Raw genomic sequence first — 15,952 nt, 5'->3', positions numbered from 1 at the left:
TTTAGGGATTTATTTCCGTATTATTTAGTTTCTAGGATTTTTATTTCCATGTCTTTAGTTTAAGACTTTTATTTTCCATTGCCTATATATAGGCCACATGTATTGGGATTTTAACTTTTGATGAATAAAGATTGATTGAATTTTCTCCCCTAGTTTCTTCCCAGATTTCTTCTTCTTCTTCTTTCCCCTCTATTCTTTTTTTTTTTTGAAATGGCAAATTGAATTCATTAAGAAAGGAGAGGGCCGAGGTGGACCCCACCAAAGAATACAAGAGATAATATAAATACAGAAAAAAACAAGAAGACCCTCAAGGAGGAAGTCAGTCAAACCACTCCAACTCAACATGGCAAACCCCACCCTTAGCCAAAGAATCCGCTTCCCCATTTGCAGATCTCCTGACATGATTAAAACCAATAGAGGAACTCGAGATTAGATCATCTATTTCATCAAAAATAGAAGAAAATCTCCAAGGCGGCAACACTGCTCCACGCATCCATCTAATCACATTGAGTGAATCACCTTCCACTATAGTACGATCCATACTCATTCTATCAAGCCTTTTGATACCTTGATATGCCGTCTTCACCTCAGCCTCCGAGGCATCACAAACCCCAAGAGGATCGGAATATGCCCAAGTAACATTTCCGCAATCATCACGGCGAAGACCACCGACCCCAGCCGGACCGGGGTTCCTAAGACTTGACCCATCGAAATTAACTTTGAGCAACCCATCAGGCGGAGCCTTCCCCCTATTCTTCCTCATCTCTTTCTCCTCTTCTTCTCTTTCTCCTCTTCTTCTTCTCTTTCCTCTATTTCTCTTCCCGGTCTTCTTATTTTCTCTCCTGGTCCTACTTTGAATTTGGTATCAGAGCTAAAGATCCAAGTCAGCTGCGAATTGATCCCTGCGGAAATCCCGGTCTTCTGCTATTTCTTCCTCTATTCTTCTTCTTCTTCTTCCTCTCTTCTTCTTCTCATTTTCTCTCCCGATCCTACATCACAATCATCCATCAAAGAGATGCGTCCAATACAATTTGTCTACAAATATTGAAATTTCTAGAAAACCGAGTTTTTAGTGAGATACATCTTGAGTAATTTTTCTGAAGATCTGAGATAGGATTTGAAATTCAAGTATCCAGAAATCACTCTATTAACACCTCTTTTTTTTTAAATTGACATATCTATTCATAATAGCATATATACAGAGATTGGGGATCAGTAGTCCCACCCTATTACATAAGAGAGAAACCCAAACCAGAAACCAAAAAATTCCCCAAAAAAAACCCATGATATGCTGCCCAAACCTTACAATCGAAAATTGGAAACAAGGGAAGAAGATGACCCGATACGCGAAAGACCAAGGTTTCTCAAGCACACGAGAGATACAGTTACAGAACCCTTTACCCACCATCATATCTGAAATGTCATTCCAATCAAGACGAGAAGAAAATTCCAATCCAAGAGATAAGACAACACCCCCAAGCAGCGAAGGACCCAGGTCCCTCAAGCACACTCTGTTGGTGCTAATATGCCATCCTTGTCCCATCGGTACCCACTAAACACAAGTACAGAGACCATCATAGAAAACTCAAAACTTCTTCCCAATCGATATTACTTTGAAACTCTATTTACAACCAGGGCAAATCTTTTCATCTAATAACCTATAAAATGAATGGGTTGGATGAGTCAAACAACTATGGGAGTGGTGGTTTCTGAGCTCGAGCTCAGGCTGAGCTAGAGCTCATAATACACCATCTCCCATAGTTGTTTGACTCATCTAACCCATTCATTCTATAGGACCTCACATAGATAGGCTATTCCTAACAAACCATCTCCATACCATAATCCTAACCATTCAATCTATAGAAGAACATCTTCTAGCCATCCATTTTAAACCTCAACAAATCATAAACCTAGCCATAACCTGCAATCCTAACCATAACCATAATCCTAATCATAACCTATAGAATGAATGGGTTGGATGAATCAAACAACTATGGGAGATATGGTTTCTGAGCTCTAGCTCAGGCTGAGCTCGAGTTCAGAAACCTTTTCCTAATATATATATATATATATATATATATATATATATATATATATATATATATATATATATATAGAGGAAAAGGATTGTACGCTCGACCGTACCTAAAGTTAGGTACGGTAGAGTGCCAAATCACATGGTCCCCCATTTTTGGTGGGCATCTAAACCATTCATTTGCAAGGCCCCATCATAGATAGGGTGCATACCAAAAATCAGCACCATTGAATCATCCTAACCCCTCCAAAACTGGAGGCCAAAATGGGCAGATTTGTGGACAAACACTGTCTGTCCATTTTGGCCTCCACAAATGGATGGGTTAGGATGATCCTATGGAGCTGATTTTTGGTATGCAGTCTATCTATGATGAGGCCTTACAAGGTTTAGATGCTCACCAAAAATGTGGGACCCATGTGATTTGGCACTCTACCGTACCTAACTTTAGGTACGGTCGAGCGTACAATCTTATTCCTCATATATATATATATATATATATATATATATGAGAAAACGGTTCCTACACACATGTGTAGATAAGTTATCTACACACTAGCTTAAATTACAGCGGGGGCCACATTATTTGGGTGATCCAAACCATTCATTTTTAAGGCCCTCTCATAGATAGGGTGTCCACAAAAAATCAGATCCATAGGATCATTCTAACCATTCGAACTTTGGAGGCAAAAAATGAACTAATTTGTGAAGGTTTAAAGACATCCATTTTACCTCCACAAATCGTAGGGTTGGGATGATCCTATGGATCTGATTTTTTGTAGACACCCTATCTATGCGAGGGCCTTTAAAATGGATGGTTTGGATCACCCAAACAATGTGGGCCCCCACTGTATTTTAAGCTAGTGTGTAGAGAACTCTCTACACATATGTGTAGGAACCGTTTTCTCTCTCTCTCTCTCTCTCTCTCTATATATATATATATATATATATATATATATATATATATATATATATATGAGAAAACGGTTCCTACACATATGTGTAGAGAGTTCTCTACACACTAGCTTAAAATACAGTGGAGGCCCACATTGTTTGGGTGATCTAAGCCATCCATTTTAAAGGCCCTCACATAGATAGGGTGTCTACAAAAAATCAGATCCATAGGATCATCCCAACCCTACGATTTGTGGAGGTAAAATGGATGTCTTTAAACCTTCACAAATTAGTCCATTTTTTGCCTCCACTTTTCGAATGGTTAGGATGATCCTATGGATCTGATTTTTTGTGGACACCCTATCTATGTGAGGGCCTTAAAAATGAATGGTTTGGATCACCCAAATAATGTGGCCCCCACTGTATTTTAAGCTAGTGTGTAGATAACTTATCTACACATATGTGTAGGAACCGTTTTCTCTCTCTCTATATATATATATATATATATATATATATATATATATATATATAGCTGCGTTGGAGTTTTGGAAAGGGTGAGGAAGGAGCTATCTAGACCCGTTCGCTCTCTGGCATACGATACAACGAGTGGATACGGGTGGGCAAAGTGGTGTGAAGTCGCCCAACTCGCCTATCCTCCGAGTCTGAGTTTGACGTATCCAAGTATCGTAAGAAACCATCTCCATACTATCATCCTAACCATTCAATCTATGGAAGCCCACTTTCCAGCCATCCATTTTAAACCTCCACAAATCAACAGTTACCATGATCCTATGGAGATGATTCCTCAAGGACATAAGGTTCTATGGAATGAATGGGTTGGATGACTAAAACAACTATGGGAGATGGTGTTTTCGAGCTCTAGCTCAGGCTAAGCTCGAGCTCAGAAACCTTTTCCTAATATATATATATATATATATAATATAATCCCAAAATGAAGCTGTAATCGATGAGTCTTATGGTATCCAAAATGAAGCAACAAAAAAAATTAGATTGGATATCTCATTATGTGAATGGAAAAATTGTGCATTGATTTCTTTATCAGTTTATCTTGACTCATTTTTATTAGATCTTATATTGAAGCCTACAACGGTTTCTCATGGCTTCAAGCTCATTGAAGATCAAGAAAGAATATATTTTTATCTTGGGAATTATATAATGTGGTTGGGTAAATTTCAGTTAATGATCTTTCTTCGTTACTTCAAAACTAGAGGACGAGTATTTTTAAACCATGAAAGAATGATGGAGGCGAAGACCACCGAAAGCATGTGTTGTTTGAAAGATTCAAATCCGATGACGGATTTTCTCCAACCCGGGGAGACTGATGCAACCCAAATCCTACGGGTTGATTTGTTTCTATTTTCTTGCATATTATTTAGGCTAAATTTATTTCCATTTTCTTTCATGCTAATTATGATTGATTTATTTCTATTTCCTTGCACGACCAAATAAGGAATTTGTCCATTCCATGCATGGCTAAATAAGGTCATTTAGGATTGAGTTTACTTTTTATATTCAGGTTGCCTTTAATATGAAGGTGGCAATTTTAGATGTTTCTTTTGCTTGTATGAGATTCCATTTTTAGAATTCCTCCTAATTTATAGAAGGAGGTGGATGAGACATGTAAGGACCAAATAAAAACTTTGATTATTGAATGAAATTTGCCTTTAGGCTTTTGAGTTCTTTTGAGAACTTTTGGTTGCTTGGATTAGCACCTGCAGGAGTATTTTCTAGTTTCGCTCTGAGAAACTCTACTTCGACGGGATCGAAGTAAATCACATCCCCTTCGACGGTGATCGAAGTATTCTATTCCCTACGACGGTGTTCGAAGGGCCCCATTTTCCTTTATTTTATCAATCTTGCATTCGCTGCTGCGCCACGAAGAGCGTCCAGATTCTTGGACTGCATCAGTTGGTATCAGAGCTGACTCCTTCCTTGGGTTGAAGAAAAAGTTTGGTAGCGAAGTTTGCATGGATACGTGATGGCTACAGATTATCTTCGATCACTTAAAAGAAGAGTTTCCGAATGCCAAGATTGGGACGTAACATCACATTTGAGATCATTTTATTATTATTTAGAGGAAGAAATCATAAATTGGGAGTCACCACCAATTTATGATGAATATTCAGAGGATGGATATGTAATCTTTCCTAAAAGTTCTAATGGTGATTTATTGACGTTTGATGGTGACAAAGTGACCAACAATTCACTGGAAGACGTAATCGATGAGTCTTATGGTATCCAAAACGAAGCTATAATCGATGAGTCTTATGGTATCCAAAACGAAGCAACAAAAAAAATTAGATTGGATATCTCATTTGATGAACCTATGAAGATTGAAGAGATATGTGAATGGAAAAATTGTGCATTGATTTCTTTATCAGTTTATCTTGACCTATTTTTATTAGATCTTATATTGAAGCCTACAACGGTTACTCATGGCTTCAAGCTCATTGAAGATCAAGAAAGAATATATTTTTATCTTAGGAATTATATAATGTGGTTAGGTAAATTTCAGTTAATGATCTTTCTTCGTTACTTCAAAACTAGAGGACGAGTATTTTTAAACCATGGAAGAATGATGGAGGCGAAGACCACTGAAAGCATGTGTTGTTTGAAAGATTCAAATCCGAGGACGGATTTTCTCCAACCCGGGGAGACTGATGCAACCCAAATCCTACGGGCTGATTTGTTTCTATTTTCTTGCATATTATTTAGGCTAGATTTATTTCCATTTTCTTTCATGCCAATTAGGATTGATTTATTTCTATTTCCATGCACGACCAAATAAGGAATTTGTCCATTCCATGCATAACTAAATAAGGTCATTTAGGATTGAGTTTACTTTTTATATTTAGGTTGCCTTTAATACGAAGGTGCCAATTTTAGATGTTTCTTTTGCTTGTATGAGATTCCATTTTTAGAATTCCTCCTAATCTATAGAAGGAGGTGGATGAGACATGTAATGGGACTTTGATTATTGAATGAAATTTGCCTTTAGGCTTTTGAGAACTTTTGTTGCTTGGATTAGCACCTGCAGGAGTATTTTCTAGTTTCGCTCTGAGAAACTCTACTTCGACGGGATTGAAGTAAATCACATCCCCTTCGACGGTGATCGAAGTATTCTATTCCCTACGACGGTGTTCGAAGGGCCCCATTTTCCTTTATTTTATCAATCTTGCATCCGCTACTGCGCCACGAAGAGCGTCCAGATTCTTGGATTGCATCAGTTAGTATCAGAGTTGACTCCTTGATTTGAAGAAAAAGTTTGGTAGCGAAGTTTGCATGGATTCGTGATGGCTACAGATTATCTTCGATCACTTGAAAGAAGAGTTGCCGAATGCCAAGATTGGGAGGTAACATCACATATGAGATCATTTTATTATTATTTAGAGTAAGAAATCATAAATTGGGAATCACCACCAATTTATGATGAATATTCAGATGATGGGTATGTAATCTTTCCTAAAAGTTCTAATGATGATTTATTGACGTTTGATGGTGACAAAGTGACCAACAATTCACTGGAAGAGGTAATCGATGAGTCTTATGGTATCCAAAACGAAGCTGTAATCGATGAGTCTTATGGTAATCCAAAACGAAGAAACAAAAAAAATTAGATTGGATGTCTTATTTGGTGAACCTATGAAGATTGAAGAGATATGTGAATGGAAAAATTGTGCATTGATTTCTTTATCAGTTTATCTTGACCCATTTTTATTAGATCTTATATTGAAGCCTACAACGGTTTCTCTTGGCTTCAAGCTCATTGAAGATCAAGAAAGAATATATTTTTATCTTGGGAATTATATAATGTGGTTGGGTAAATTTCAGTTAATGATCTTTCTTCGTTACTTCAAAACTAGAGGATGAGGATTTTTAAACCATGAAAGAATGATGGAGGCGAAGACCACCGAAAGCATTTGTTGTTTGAAAGATTCAAATCCGAGGACGGATTTTCTCCAACCCGGGGAGACTGATGCAACCCAAATCCTACGGGCTGATTTGTTTCTATTTTCTTGCATATCATTTAGGCTAGATTTATTTCTATTTTCTTTCATGCCAATTAGGATTGATTTATTTCTATTTCCATGCAGGACCAAATAATAAATTTGTCCATTCCATGCATAGCTGAACAAGGTGATTTAGGATTAAGTTTACTTTTTATATTTAGGTTGCCTTTAATATGAAGGTGGCAATTTTAGATCAAGGTTACCGGGAACACGGTTCGTTCCAGTACGCGGTACGGGAACGGGTACGATAGTAGCTTGGTACGCGGTACGATGAAAGTAGGCTAAGTCGGTTGACTATTTTAGCTCGCGGGTCGATTTGGAGCACAAATCTGGGTCGCTCTTGTACTCTATATATAATTTCATATATTTTTTACAAGAATATCATTTTATAGTCCATACTACATATATTTAATAAACAAAACCAAAAACCTCATGTATGCCATATATATATATATATATATGTATATATATTCAAAATGAAAATTCCAGTTCCAACGCAATCCATAATATATAAAATTTGAAGATCTCCGAATATCACTAAATTAAGTGCCAACATATATTGCATTCTCAATCTTAAATGAAAGCAAACAGAAAATAACTACCCGGTTATGAAATAAGAACATAAAAATATGAACAAACTAATAAACTATTGTGCAACTCTCTTTTCCTAGTCCACCGAAGTGTTCCCTCTCTCTATGCATCGCTCCCTTTCGCGCGGATCGCCCTGGTCGCAATTTTTTGTGATCCGGGTCGCAAACGACCCACGTTTCGAGTCGGCGACCCTGGATTGCGGGTCGGAGGGTGGGAGGGCGATCCCGGTAACGTTGTTTTAGATGTTTCTTTTGCTCGTATGAGATTCCATTTTTAGAATTCCTCCTAATCTATAGAAGGAGGTGAATGAGACATATAATGGGACTTTGCTTATTGAATGAAATTCGCCTTTAGGCTTTTGAGAACTTTTGGTTGCTTGGATTAGCACCTGCTAGGGTATTTTCTAGTTTCACTCTGAGAAACTCGACTTCGATGGGATCGAAGTAAATCACATCCCCTTCGACGGTGATCGAAGTATTCTATTCCCTACAACGGCGTTCGAAGGGCCCCTTTTTCCTTTATTTTATCAATCTTGCATCCGCTGCTGCGCCATGAAGAGCGTCCAGATTCTTGGACTGCATCACCCTGTCTATGGTGGGGCTTTGCAAATGAATGGTTTGGATCACCACAAAAAATGTGGGACCCGTGTGTTTGCGCCCTCGAGCGCACAATCGTTTTCCTTTGTGTGTGTGTGTGTGTGTGTGTGTGTATGGAAATGGTTTGCGTGCAGCTGCACAGATAAGCTATCTGTGCATGACTGCACAAACCATGGGGGCGCCCCATTTTTTGGGGGATCCAAAGCATTCATTTGGAAGGCCCTTCCATGGATAGGGTGTGTACCAAAAATCAGCCATTTAGGATCATCCTAACCCTGCCATTTGTGGAGGGAAAAAATGGGCAGAAACAGTGTTTGTCCATTTTCCCCTCCAACTTTGATTGGGTTAGGATGATCCTATAGGGCTGATTTTTTGTACACACCCTATCCATGGAAGGGCCTTCCAAATGAATGCTTTGGATCCCCCAAAAAATGTGGCCCCCACTATGGTTTGTGCAGCCACGCACATATAGCTTATTTGTGTAGCTGCACACAAACCATTTCCTCTCTCTCTCTCTCTCTCTCTCTCTCTCTATATATATATATATATATATATATATATATATATATATATATATATATATATATATATATATATATATATATATATGGGAAAGTGTTCCTGAGCTCGAGCTCAAAAACACATGTGGGCCCACATTTTTGGGGGATCCAAAGCATTCATTTGGAAGGCCCTTTCATGGATAGGGTGCCTACAAAAAATAGCTCCATAGGATCATCCTAACCCTTGCATTTGTGCAGGGAAAAAATGGGCAGAAACATGGACACACAGTGTCTGTCCATTTTCCCTCCACCTTTGATTGGGTTAGGATGATCATATAGGGATGATTTTTGGTACACACCCTATCCATGGAAGGGACTTCCAAATGAATGCTTTGGATCCCCCCAAAAATGTGGGGCCATGTGTTTTTTAGCTCGAGCTCAGGAACACCTCTCTCTCTCTCTCTCTCTCTCTCTCTCTCTATATATATATATATATATATATATATATATATATATATATAGACACACACACACTGAAATGATTATTGTATGAAAACTCTTATTGAGCATGTGGTATGATTTTTCTGATTTTGAAAAGTTTTAAAGGCATATATGCATATGATTTGCTAATTTAGCATATCTAGAATGTTATGTGATTGTAGCTGTACGATGCGCTTGATTGATTGACAGAAACCCGGATAATGGTCAAAACTCACTCAAGGAAAGCTCTATGGGCCTCTTGATTAGAAGCTCACTCCCCGGGGGGACCTCCATGGGCCCCTAGTGGATTAGAAACTCACTCCCCAGGGAGAGCTCCATGGGCTCATGGTGTATCAGGCCATTTTTGAGGTTTCCGCCAAGGATAATTGTTATTATAACATGTAAAGCTATACAGTCATGCAGAAAAAAAACATGTAAAGCTGTACGCTATGTTTTGATCATTATATTATATCATGATATGAATCAGTGTCTCATTGATGAATTGTAATAGTATTTCCTATTAGACTGGAGTACTGGACTTGTTTGTGGATCCTGAATATAGATTGTAATTAATGTTACATTTGATAAATTTTGATGTGATGTTGTGATTAGGTCGAAGGAGTGAACGTGTTGTCGAGGGATCGGTGTCGTGTTGGGGGCACAACAAGGAATGATCATATTGACTGTAGGGATTGATAGGAGGGACTATTATAACAAATTTAGGACTATTATGAATATGATAGGACTGCTTGTGGTGGATGCTTAAAATGGTAGGTTGAATAGGGGTAATGTATGGTGATAGATGGGGGGTGAAGGTGCTCTGGACTGTAGCGAAAAAGTTGGGACAGTAATAATTCGTTCGAGCTGTATTGGATTGATATGACTGTTAGGACGATGACCGATTGATGGAATTGTAGCTAAACAGTTGGGACATCAATACTTTGACTCAGTGGACTGATAGGACTATTAGGTTTGATGACCGATCGATGGGAATGTTGGGACTGGACTGTAAACACTTTTGTATTGGCCGAATAGCTGAGGAGTGCATTTAGACTGGGGATAATGTTAGGACTGCAGGTATAAGTTCAAGCAGGGCTCTGAGACATTTGACAGGTAAAGGAAAGGGACTCGTTTGATGGCTTTGGTTTAATATTAAGGATTGCAGCCCTGAATTTTAGGATTCTTCAGTCTATGGGCAGATCAAGGAAGGGATTTGCAAAGGATTTGTTGAGTAATCAATGGAAAGGAATAGGTGCTTGGGTTGTGGATCGGGAATAGGGGTTATAGGTAGGGAACAAATGTGGGAGCAAGGATGGTGATCAATTGGTTTTTTTTGTTTTTTTTTGGAAAAGCGCATTCCTCCACCGAAACCGACCCCTTCGCACCGTGTCCCAAAGGAACGGCGGCAAAGAGACGGTCGTGATCAATTGGGTTTTGATCAGTAACGACAAACAATTACAGATCAAGAGAATCAGGAAATATGTTTAGGAATTCAAGGATTGAAACATAGTAAATCAACCTAGGATGAGAGGGGAAGAAGATGACCTAGAGAATCACTCTAGGGTTCATAGGAGTCATACCTAGACTTGAAGCATCACACTCCATAGCATAGAAGAGCTGCAGCAACCTTCTGTAAAATTCATTCCATATTCTATCTTAAATGGGGCCAAAGACCTTACATATATAGAAACTTGGACTAAGACCAACTAGGACTCTAGTCAACTTCAATATGAACTCTTATTTACTGGAGATATGGACTTTTAATTACTTAAGGCTTAGACTCTTAAAATAAACTATACCGAGCAATAGGACTAATAAGAAAAAAACAATTAAGATTTTTGTAATATTTGATGGGCCCTACTTTTATGAGGCATTCATTTAACTGACTTAAGTGATTTTATAAGAAAAAAGACTTTAGAACCTTATAACTTAAAAGAACATGAATAATACTAATACTAAATGATACTCTTTGAGCACCATTGGACTCCATCTTCCCAATTAACTCCATAATTCTCGTGAAAGATGCTCCCCTTGAGATTTATTCTCGAAAGCCTTAGTTCATCTGCAATTCATGACTCATTGACACCAAAGAAGGATGAATCATGGAGAATGTGCGTAGTTAGCCATGCCATCAACAAAATGGGAGGGGGTGTGTAAGACATCTAAAGGTGGAGGTTTAGGGATAAGTAGAATCAAGGGACTAATTTCGCTTTGTTGGGTAAATGGATATGGTGATTTGGTAATGAAACATCTCATCTTTGGGTAAAGGTAATTGGAAGCAACTATGGTGCCACTCCGTGGAATTGGTCTTCAGGAGATAACTTTAGATTTAAAGGATTAACCATCTAGAGAGATATTATGAAATTCGACAATTTGTTCTCAGCTGGAGTTAAGTTGAGGGTTTATTCGGGCAATAGAATTTGATTTTGGCACGATGCATGGTGCTTGGTTACCTTTAAAAGATATGTTTGTAGACATATTTGTCGTTGCTTCGAATAAGGACAGTTTTGTAAAGGAGAATATGGAAAGGTGTCACAGCAGTGCAGTTTGGAAGCCTCAGTTTAGAACTTAGAAGGAATTTCTTCGATCGGGAACTACCATCTGTGGAGAGGTTTTTGGAACTACTGGAGGGGAGGGAGGTTATATAAAGTAGGACAGTGCAGACAAAACGGTTTGGATATGGAATACACCTCGTGAATTCACAGTGAAGTCCTATCATCATCTAGTGACTAGTCTAGTGTCCTCTAGGGTGGCTAGAGTGTGGACTATCCCAGTCACCCTATCCCGGTCCCCCCCAAGAGTGCACTTTTGGCTGGGCAGCCCTCAAGGAAAGAATTTAGACGATGGAATTCCTTAGAAAAGGAAAATTCTCATCATCAATCATTGTGCTCTTTGCATAGAGGCGGGGGAGTCTGTCAATCACTTATTCATCCATTGCAGGTTTACTAGAGGCATGTGGAGTAAACTAATAAGCAGATTCGGTATTTCTTGGGTTTTTTCTGGAACTCTACTAGATTTATTGTCAGAGTGGACATCTAATCCATGGAAAGAAAGAGGTAAAACTCTATGGTATGTTTCTTTCTTTGCCACTTTATGGGTCATTAGGAAGGAAAGGAATGCTAGGGTATTTAAGGGAAAATCAAAGAGCTCGTCTTACCTATTTGTTAAAGTATTTGCTTTAACTAGCTCTTGGGCAAAGACCCTCTCCTCATTCAAGTTTGTGTCTGCCTATGACCTATGGGAAGGTGGAGGGACATTATTTTAGCGTGGAAATGAATCAGAGACCGGTTCAAGAATGGAAGCCCCTTCCCTCGAGACTTTTAAAGCTTAACTTTGATGGCTCTAGCTTGAGGAACCTCGGTCCTGCAAGCATTGGGGCTGTTCTCAGATCAGAGTCTCGGGAGGTGATTTGAGCATTTGCTGGGCCTATTGGGACGGCTGACTCTTTAGAGGTAGAGGTGCGCGTTGTTTACTAAGGCATGGAGTTGGCAAAGAAGTGCCACCTTGATTATTTAGTGGTAGAAGGAGATCCATCTAATGTCATCAATAGGCTAAATGGGTCTCATAATCCTCCCTGGAGATTTGATAGGTTTTTTGATGAGATGTTAGATTGGGTGAGGCCTATGGAGATTGTGTTTTCACATGTTCGGCAATCTGTTAATCAGGTCGCGGATAGCTTAGCTAGAGGAGTCTTTAAGGATTCTCTGGCGCTTTATGACTTCTGCCGTGATATTCTCTTCTGTGCACTCCTTTCGGATGTTGTGTTTTTCTTTTTTCTTGGCATCTCTGTCCTCCTTATTTATAATCTTGGTTACCATTTTCAAGAAAAAAAAAGTTGCTTCACTGGAGACCACAATGTTATATAAAAATAGAGTCTCTCCTGCAGTCTCAAACAGTACCCCAGCTTCAACTGCAGCAAGCTTCTGCAGATCTAACAGTCCTGCCATGGAAAAATACCTGAATGTCCAAAAACGTGCTAGCTTGTAAGAAAATTGCTTGTTTTCATTCTGCAACAATTAAAAAAATAAAAAATACTCCCGTCTGTTACTCCATAACTGGAAGTTATCGTTTTAGATTTGGTAGTTTGTAAAGCTTATTTGAGTGTATAACATTGTTTTCATAGCCGCTTGAGGTATACGCCTCAAGGCCCAAGGCCCACCTCTAGGTGAGTCGTTGAAAAAATGCCTTCAGACGTTAAAACAAAGCACAATGTCTAAAAGGCATTAGCCTTGGAGGGTCGAAAGCATAAAAGGCTTCGCCTTTCACTTGAGGAAACACACCAATGCATGCGTGATTTTGACGATACGAAACTCTGAAAATTTGGTTTTTCACCCTTTGTAATCTTTCTTTCCCCTAAACATTCACTAATCTTTAAGTTGGGTGAATTATGATCTAATAAGACCCAAGAGAGGGCACTGTCAAAAACTGCATTTCTCCGTTTAGAAAGGATAAACGCTTCTGGTCTACTTTTTTTCCTCGTGAGACGGAACCTGGTGTACAGGTTTGGAAGGTTAGATATTTCAAATTTTTTCTATTATGTTCAGAGTTTCTTGTGGCTCTCTACCATGTTATAGTCGGTGACGACCAAAACCAATTAATTGTCTTGTACTTTCATCTTTTTATTTTTCAGGCACTGGAAGCGATTGAGAAACTACAAAGGAACGTCGATACTCTCATAGTTATTCCTAATGATAAGTTGTTGGATGTTGTCGATGAACAGACACCCCTTCAAGATGCTTTTCTTTTTGCTGATGATGTTCTACGGCAGGGGGTGCAAGGAATTTCGGACATTATTACAGTGAGTGGCTTGCAACATTGTTTCTCCATAGTGAAAATGGCTAACTGTTTCTAATCTATGTTGCATCAGTATGGTTATGTGTCTCGTAATCTGAAACGGATTTAGTGTCAGATTCGACAATCTTCAAAAGCGAAGATTCGCTTGTTCACCATAATATTTTAATCAATTCTTAAAATTTAATTTTTTACATAATCATATAATTGATATATTAGAATTTTAAATAGATTTAAGGGCGGTCCAGTGCACGAGGCTCCCGCCATTGCGGAGTCTGGGGAGAGCTAGATGTACGCAGCCTTACCCCTGCTTTGCAGAGAGGCTGTTTCTGTGACTCGAACCCGTGACCACCAGATCACAATGGAGCAACGTTACCATTGCGCCAAGGCTCGCTCTCTTTAAATATATTGAAGTAAATATAATATTTTATTTCCATACGAAAACTTACTCTTAGGATCGATAAAACCCAAAACATGCAGTTATTGTAAAGTTGTGGTAGTAGGGGTGCAGTTTGGGTCAGGTCGGTTGAGTTTTGCTGAAAAAATGAGTTGGATTCAACCCAAACTTGACCCGATTTTATGGTAAAAGCTCAACCAAAATTCCCAAAAAAAACAACCAGAGTTGCACCCCCTACTAGTGTTAAAAACAGATAAAAGATATCTAGAAGTTTTGCTGAGAATCTTGAAGTATTGTAATCCAATGCATGTCCGACACGTGTACTTCACCCATTCAGGAGAATCCGTGTGAATCTGTGTAACATAGGTTCTAATGCTAGTATCTGAAGTTTTGATTTTTTTTGTCCAGCTGATTATCTTATACACCAGAGCAAACTGGGAAATATTGCCGCATTTTGCAGATACCTGGCCTTGTAAACGTGGATTTTGCAGATGTGAGAGCTGTCATGAAAGATTCTGGAACTGCAATGCTTGGAGTTGGTGTCTCCTCCAGCAAGAACCGTGCAGAAGAAGCGGCTGAACAAGCAACTCTAGCCCCACTAATCGGGTCATCGATCGAATCCGCAACAGGAATTGTGTATAATATTACTGGTGGAAAGGACATTACCCTACAAGAAGTGAATAGAGTATCCCAGGTGCCCCACCTCACTTTGACTCTTCCAGACAAATAAGTTCAGATTTATTTTAGCAGATTGTCCTATTTATGAATGGCATTCCTCCAGACACAAGAGCTTATCTGTGTAGTTCTTTGGGTGTTTTTTCCCTGATTAGAGCTGGTTTCCCTATATTTGTAGGTCGTTACAAGTTTGGCAGATCCTTCTGCAAATATAATATTTGGCGCGGTTATAGATGATCAGTACACTGGTGAGCTTCATGTGACAATTATCGCAACGGGTTTCTCGCAGTCATTCCAGAAAACTCTCTTGACAGACCCAAAAGTAGCAAAAATGGTTGAAGTCCAAGAAGCAAAGGCCAAGGGAATATCCCACCCCCTTAAGACCCCTGCTTCACCTTCTCTTCCATCTCGATCTAGAAAGCTATTCTTTTGACCTTATTTTCTGCTTCTTCCTCATTTATGCTTTTTAGCTTTGGAAATTTTTTTAGGTAACTTCTTAATGTTTTGAATCAGATGTGCCATTTTCTCTGTTAGAAATATGTGAAGACATCTAGGTGCTGTTTTCCTTGTTTCAGTAGTGTGTGAAGGCAGCATTTTTACATAAGAAAGTATGTCATTTCTTTGCAGGAATTTTTGAAGATCTGTCGATGGATATTTGATGCAAAGTTAGGCGGCTAAATTCGAAAATCCAGCAAAAAATTAGAGAAAACAATGGTTAGTAGTAAACCCACATTTCAAAAATAAAGGTTCTTCAATTCTCAAAATATAGTCATAGAATAATAAAAGGCTATTGTTCTTGGCACTTCCATGTTTTAGATAATTGCACTAACTCATCTCTGTCCTTTATTAGTTAACAGCTGTCAAAGGTTATTACAGTTCCCAAAAAGCTCTCCGAAGCCATTTAGAAAAGAAAGACAAGCCAACTTTGTTCAATTATTAAAACATGGTGGTGCCAATATCAGTAC

The 15,952-nt window shown here is 38.8% G+C and overlaps 1 protein-coding gene across 2 annotated transcripts in view; it reads left to right on the top strand.

Moving 5' to 3' along the window:
• The window catches only part of LOC143855290 (cell division protein FtsZ homolog 1, chloroplastic-like), a 32,130-nt gene extending 16,513 nt beyond the window's left edge, over nucleotides 1-15,617 (top strand). The window contains exons 4-6 of one of the 2 annotated variants that reach the window (XM_077365496.1): nucleotides 13,845-13,922; nucleotides 14,773-15,006; nucleotides 15,166-15,617. In XM_077365496.1, the coding sequence (XP_077221611.1) occupies nucleotides 13,845-13,922; nucleotides 14,773-15,006; nucleotides 15,166-15,420 (567 nt within the window). In that variant the 3' untranslated portion in view covers nucleotides 15,421-15,617. Of the gene's footprint in view, nucleotides 1-13,754; nucleotides 13,923-14,772; nucleotides 15,007-15,165 lie in introns of both variants that reach the window. The other variant, XM_077365495.1, reaches the window with a different exon arrangement.
• Nucleotides 15,618-15,952: the final 335 nt, after the last annotated feature.

Source organism: Tasmannia lanceolata, unplaced genomic scaffold, assembly GCF_043159265.1.
Source record: "Tasmannia lanceolata isolate RefF3 unplaced genomic scaffold, GAP_Taslan_0.1 ptg000003l, whole genome shotgun sequence".
Classification (NCBI taxonomy): domain Eukaryota; kingdom Viridiplantae; phylum Streptophyta; class Magnoliopsida; order Canellales; family Winteraceae; genus Tasmannia; species Tasmannia lanceolata.
The sequence above is the reverse complement of the archived record's forward strand: the minus strand, read 5'-3'. Positions and strand labels throughout refer to the sequence as shown.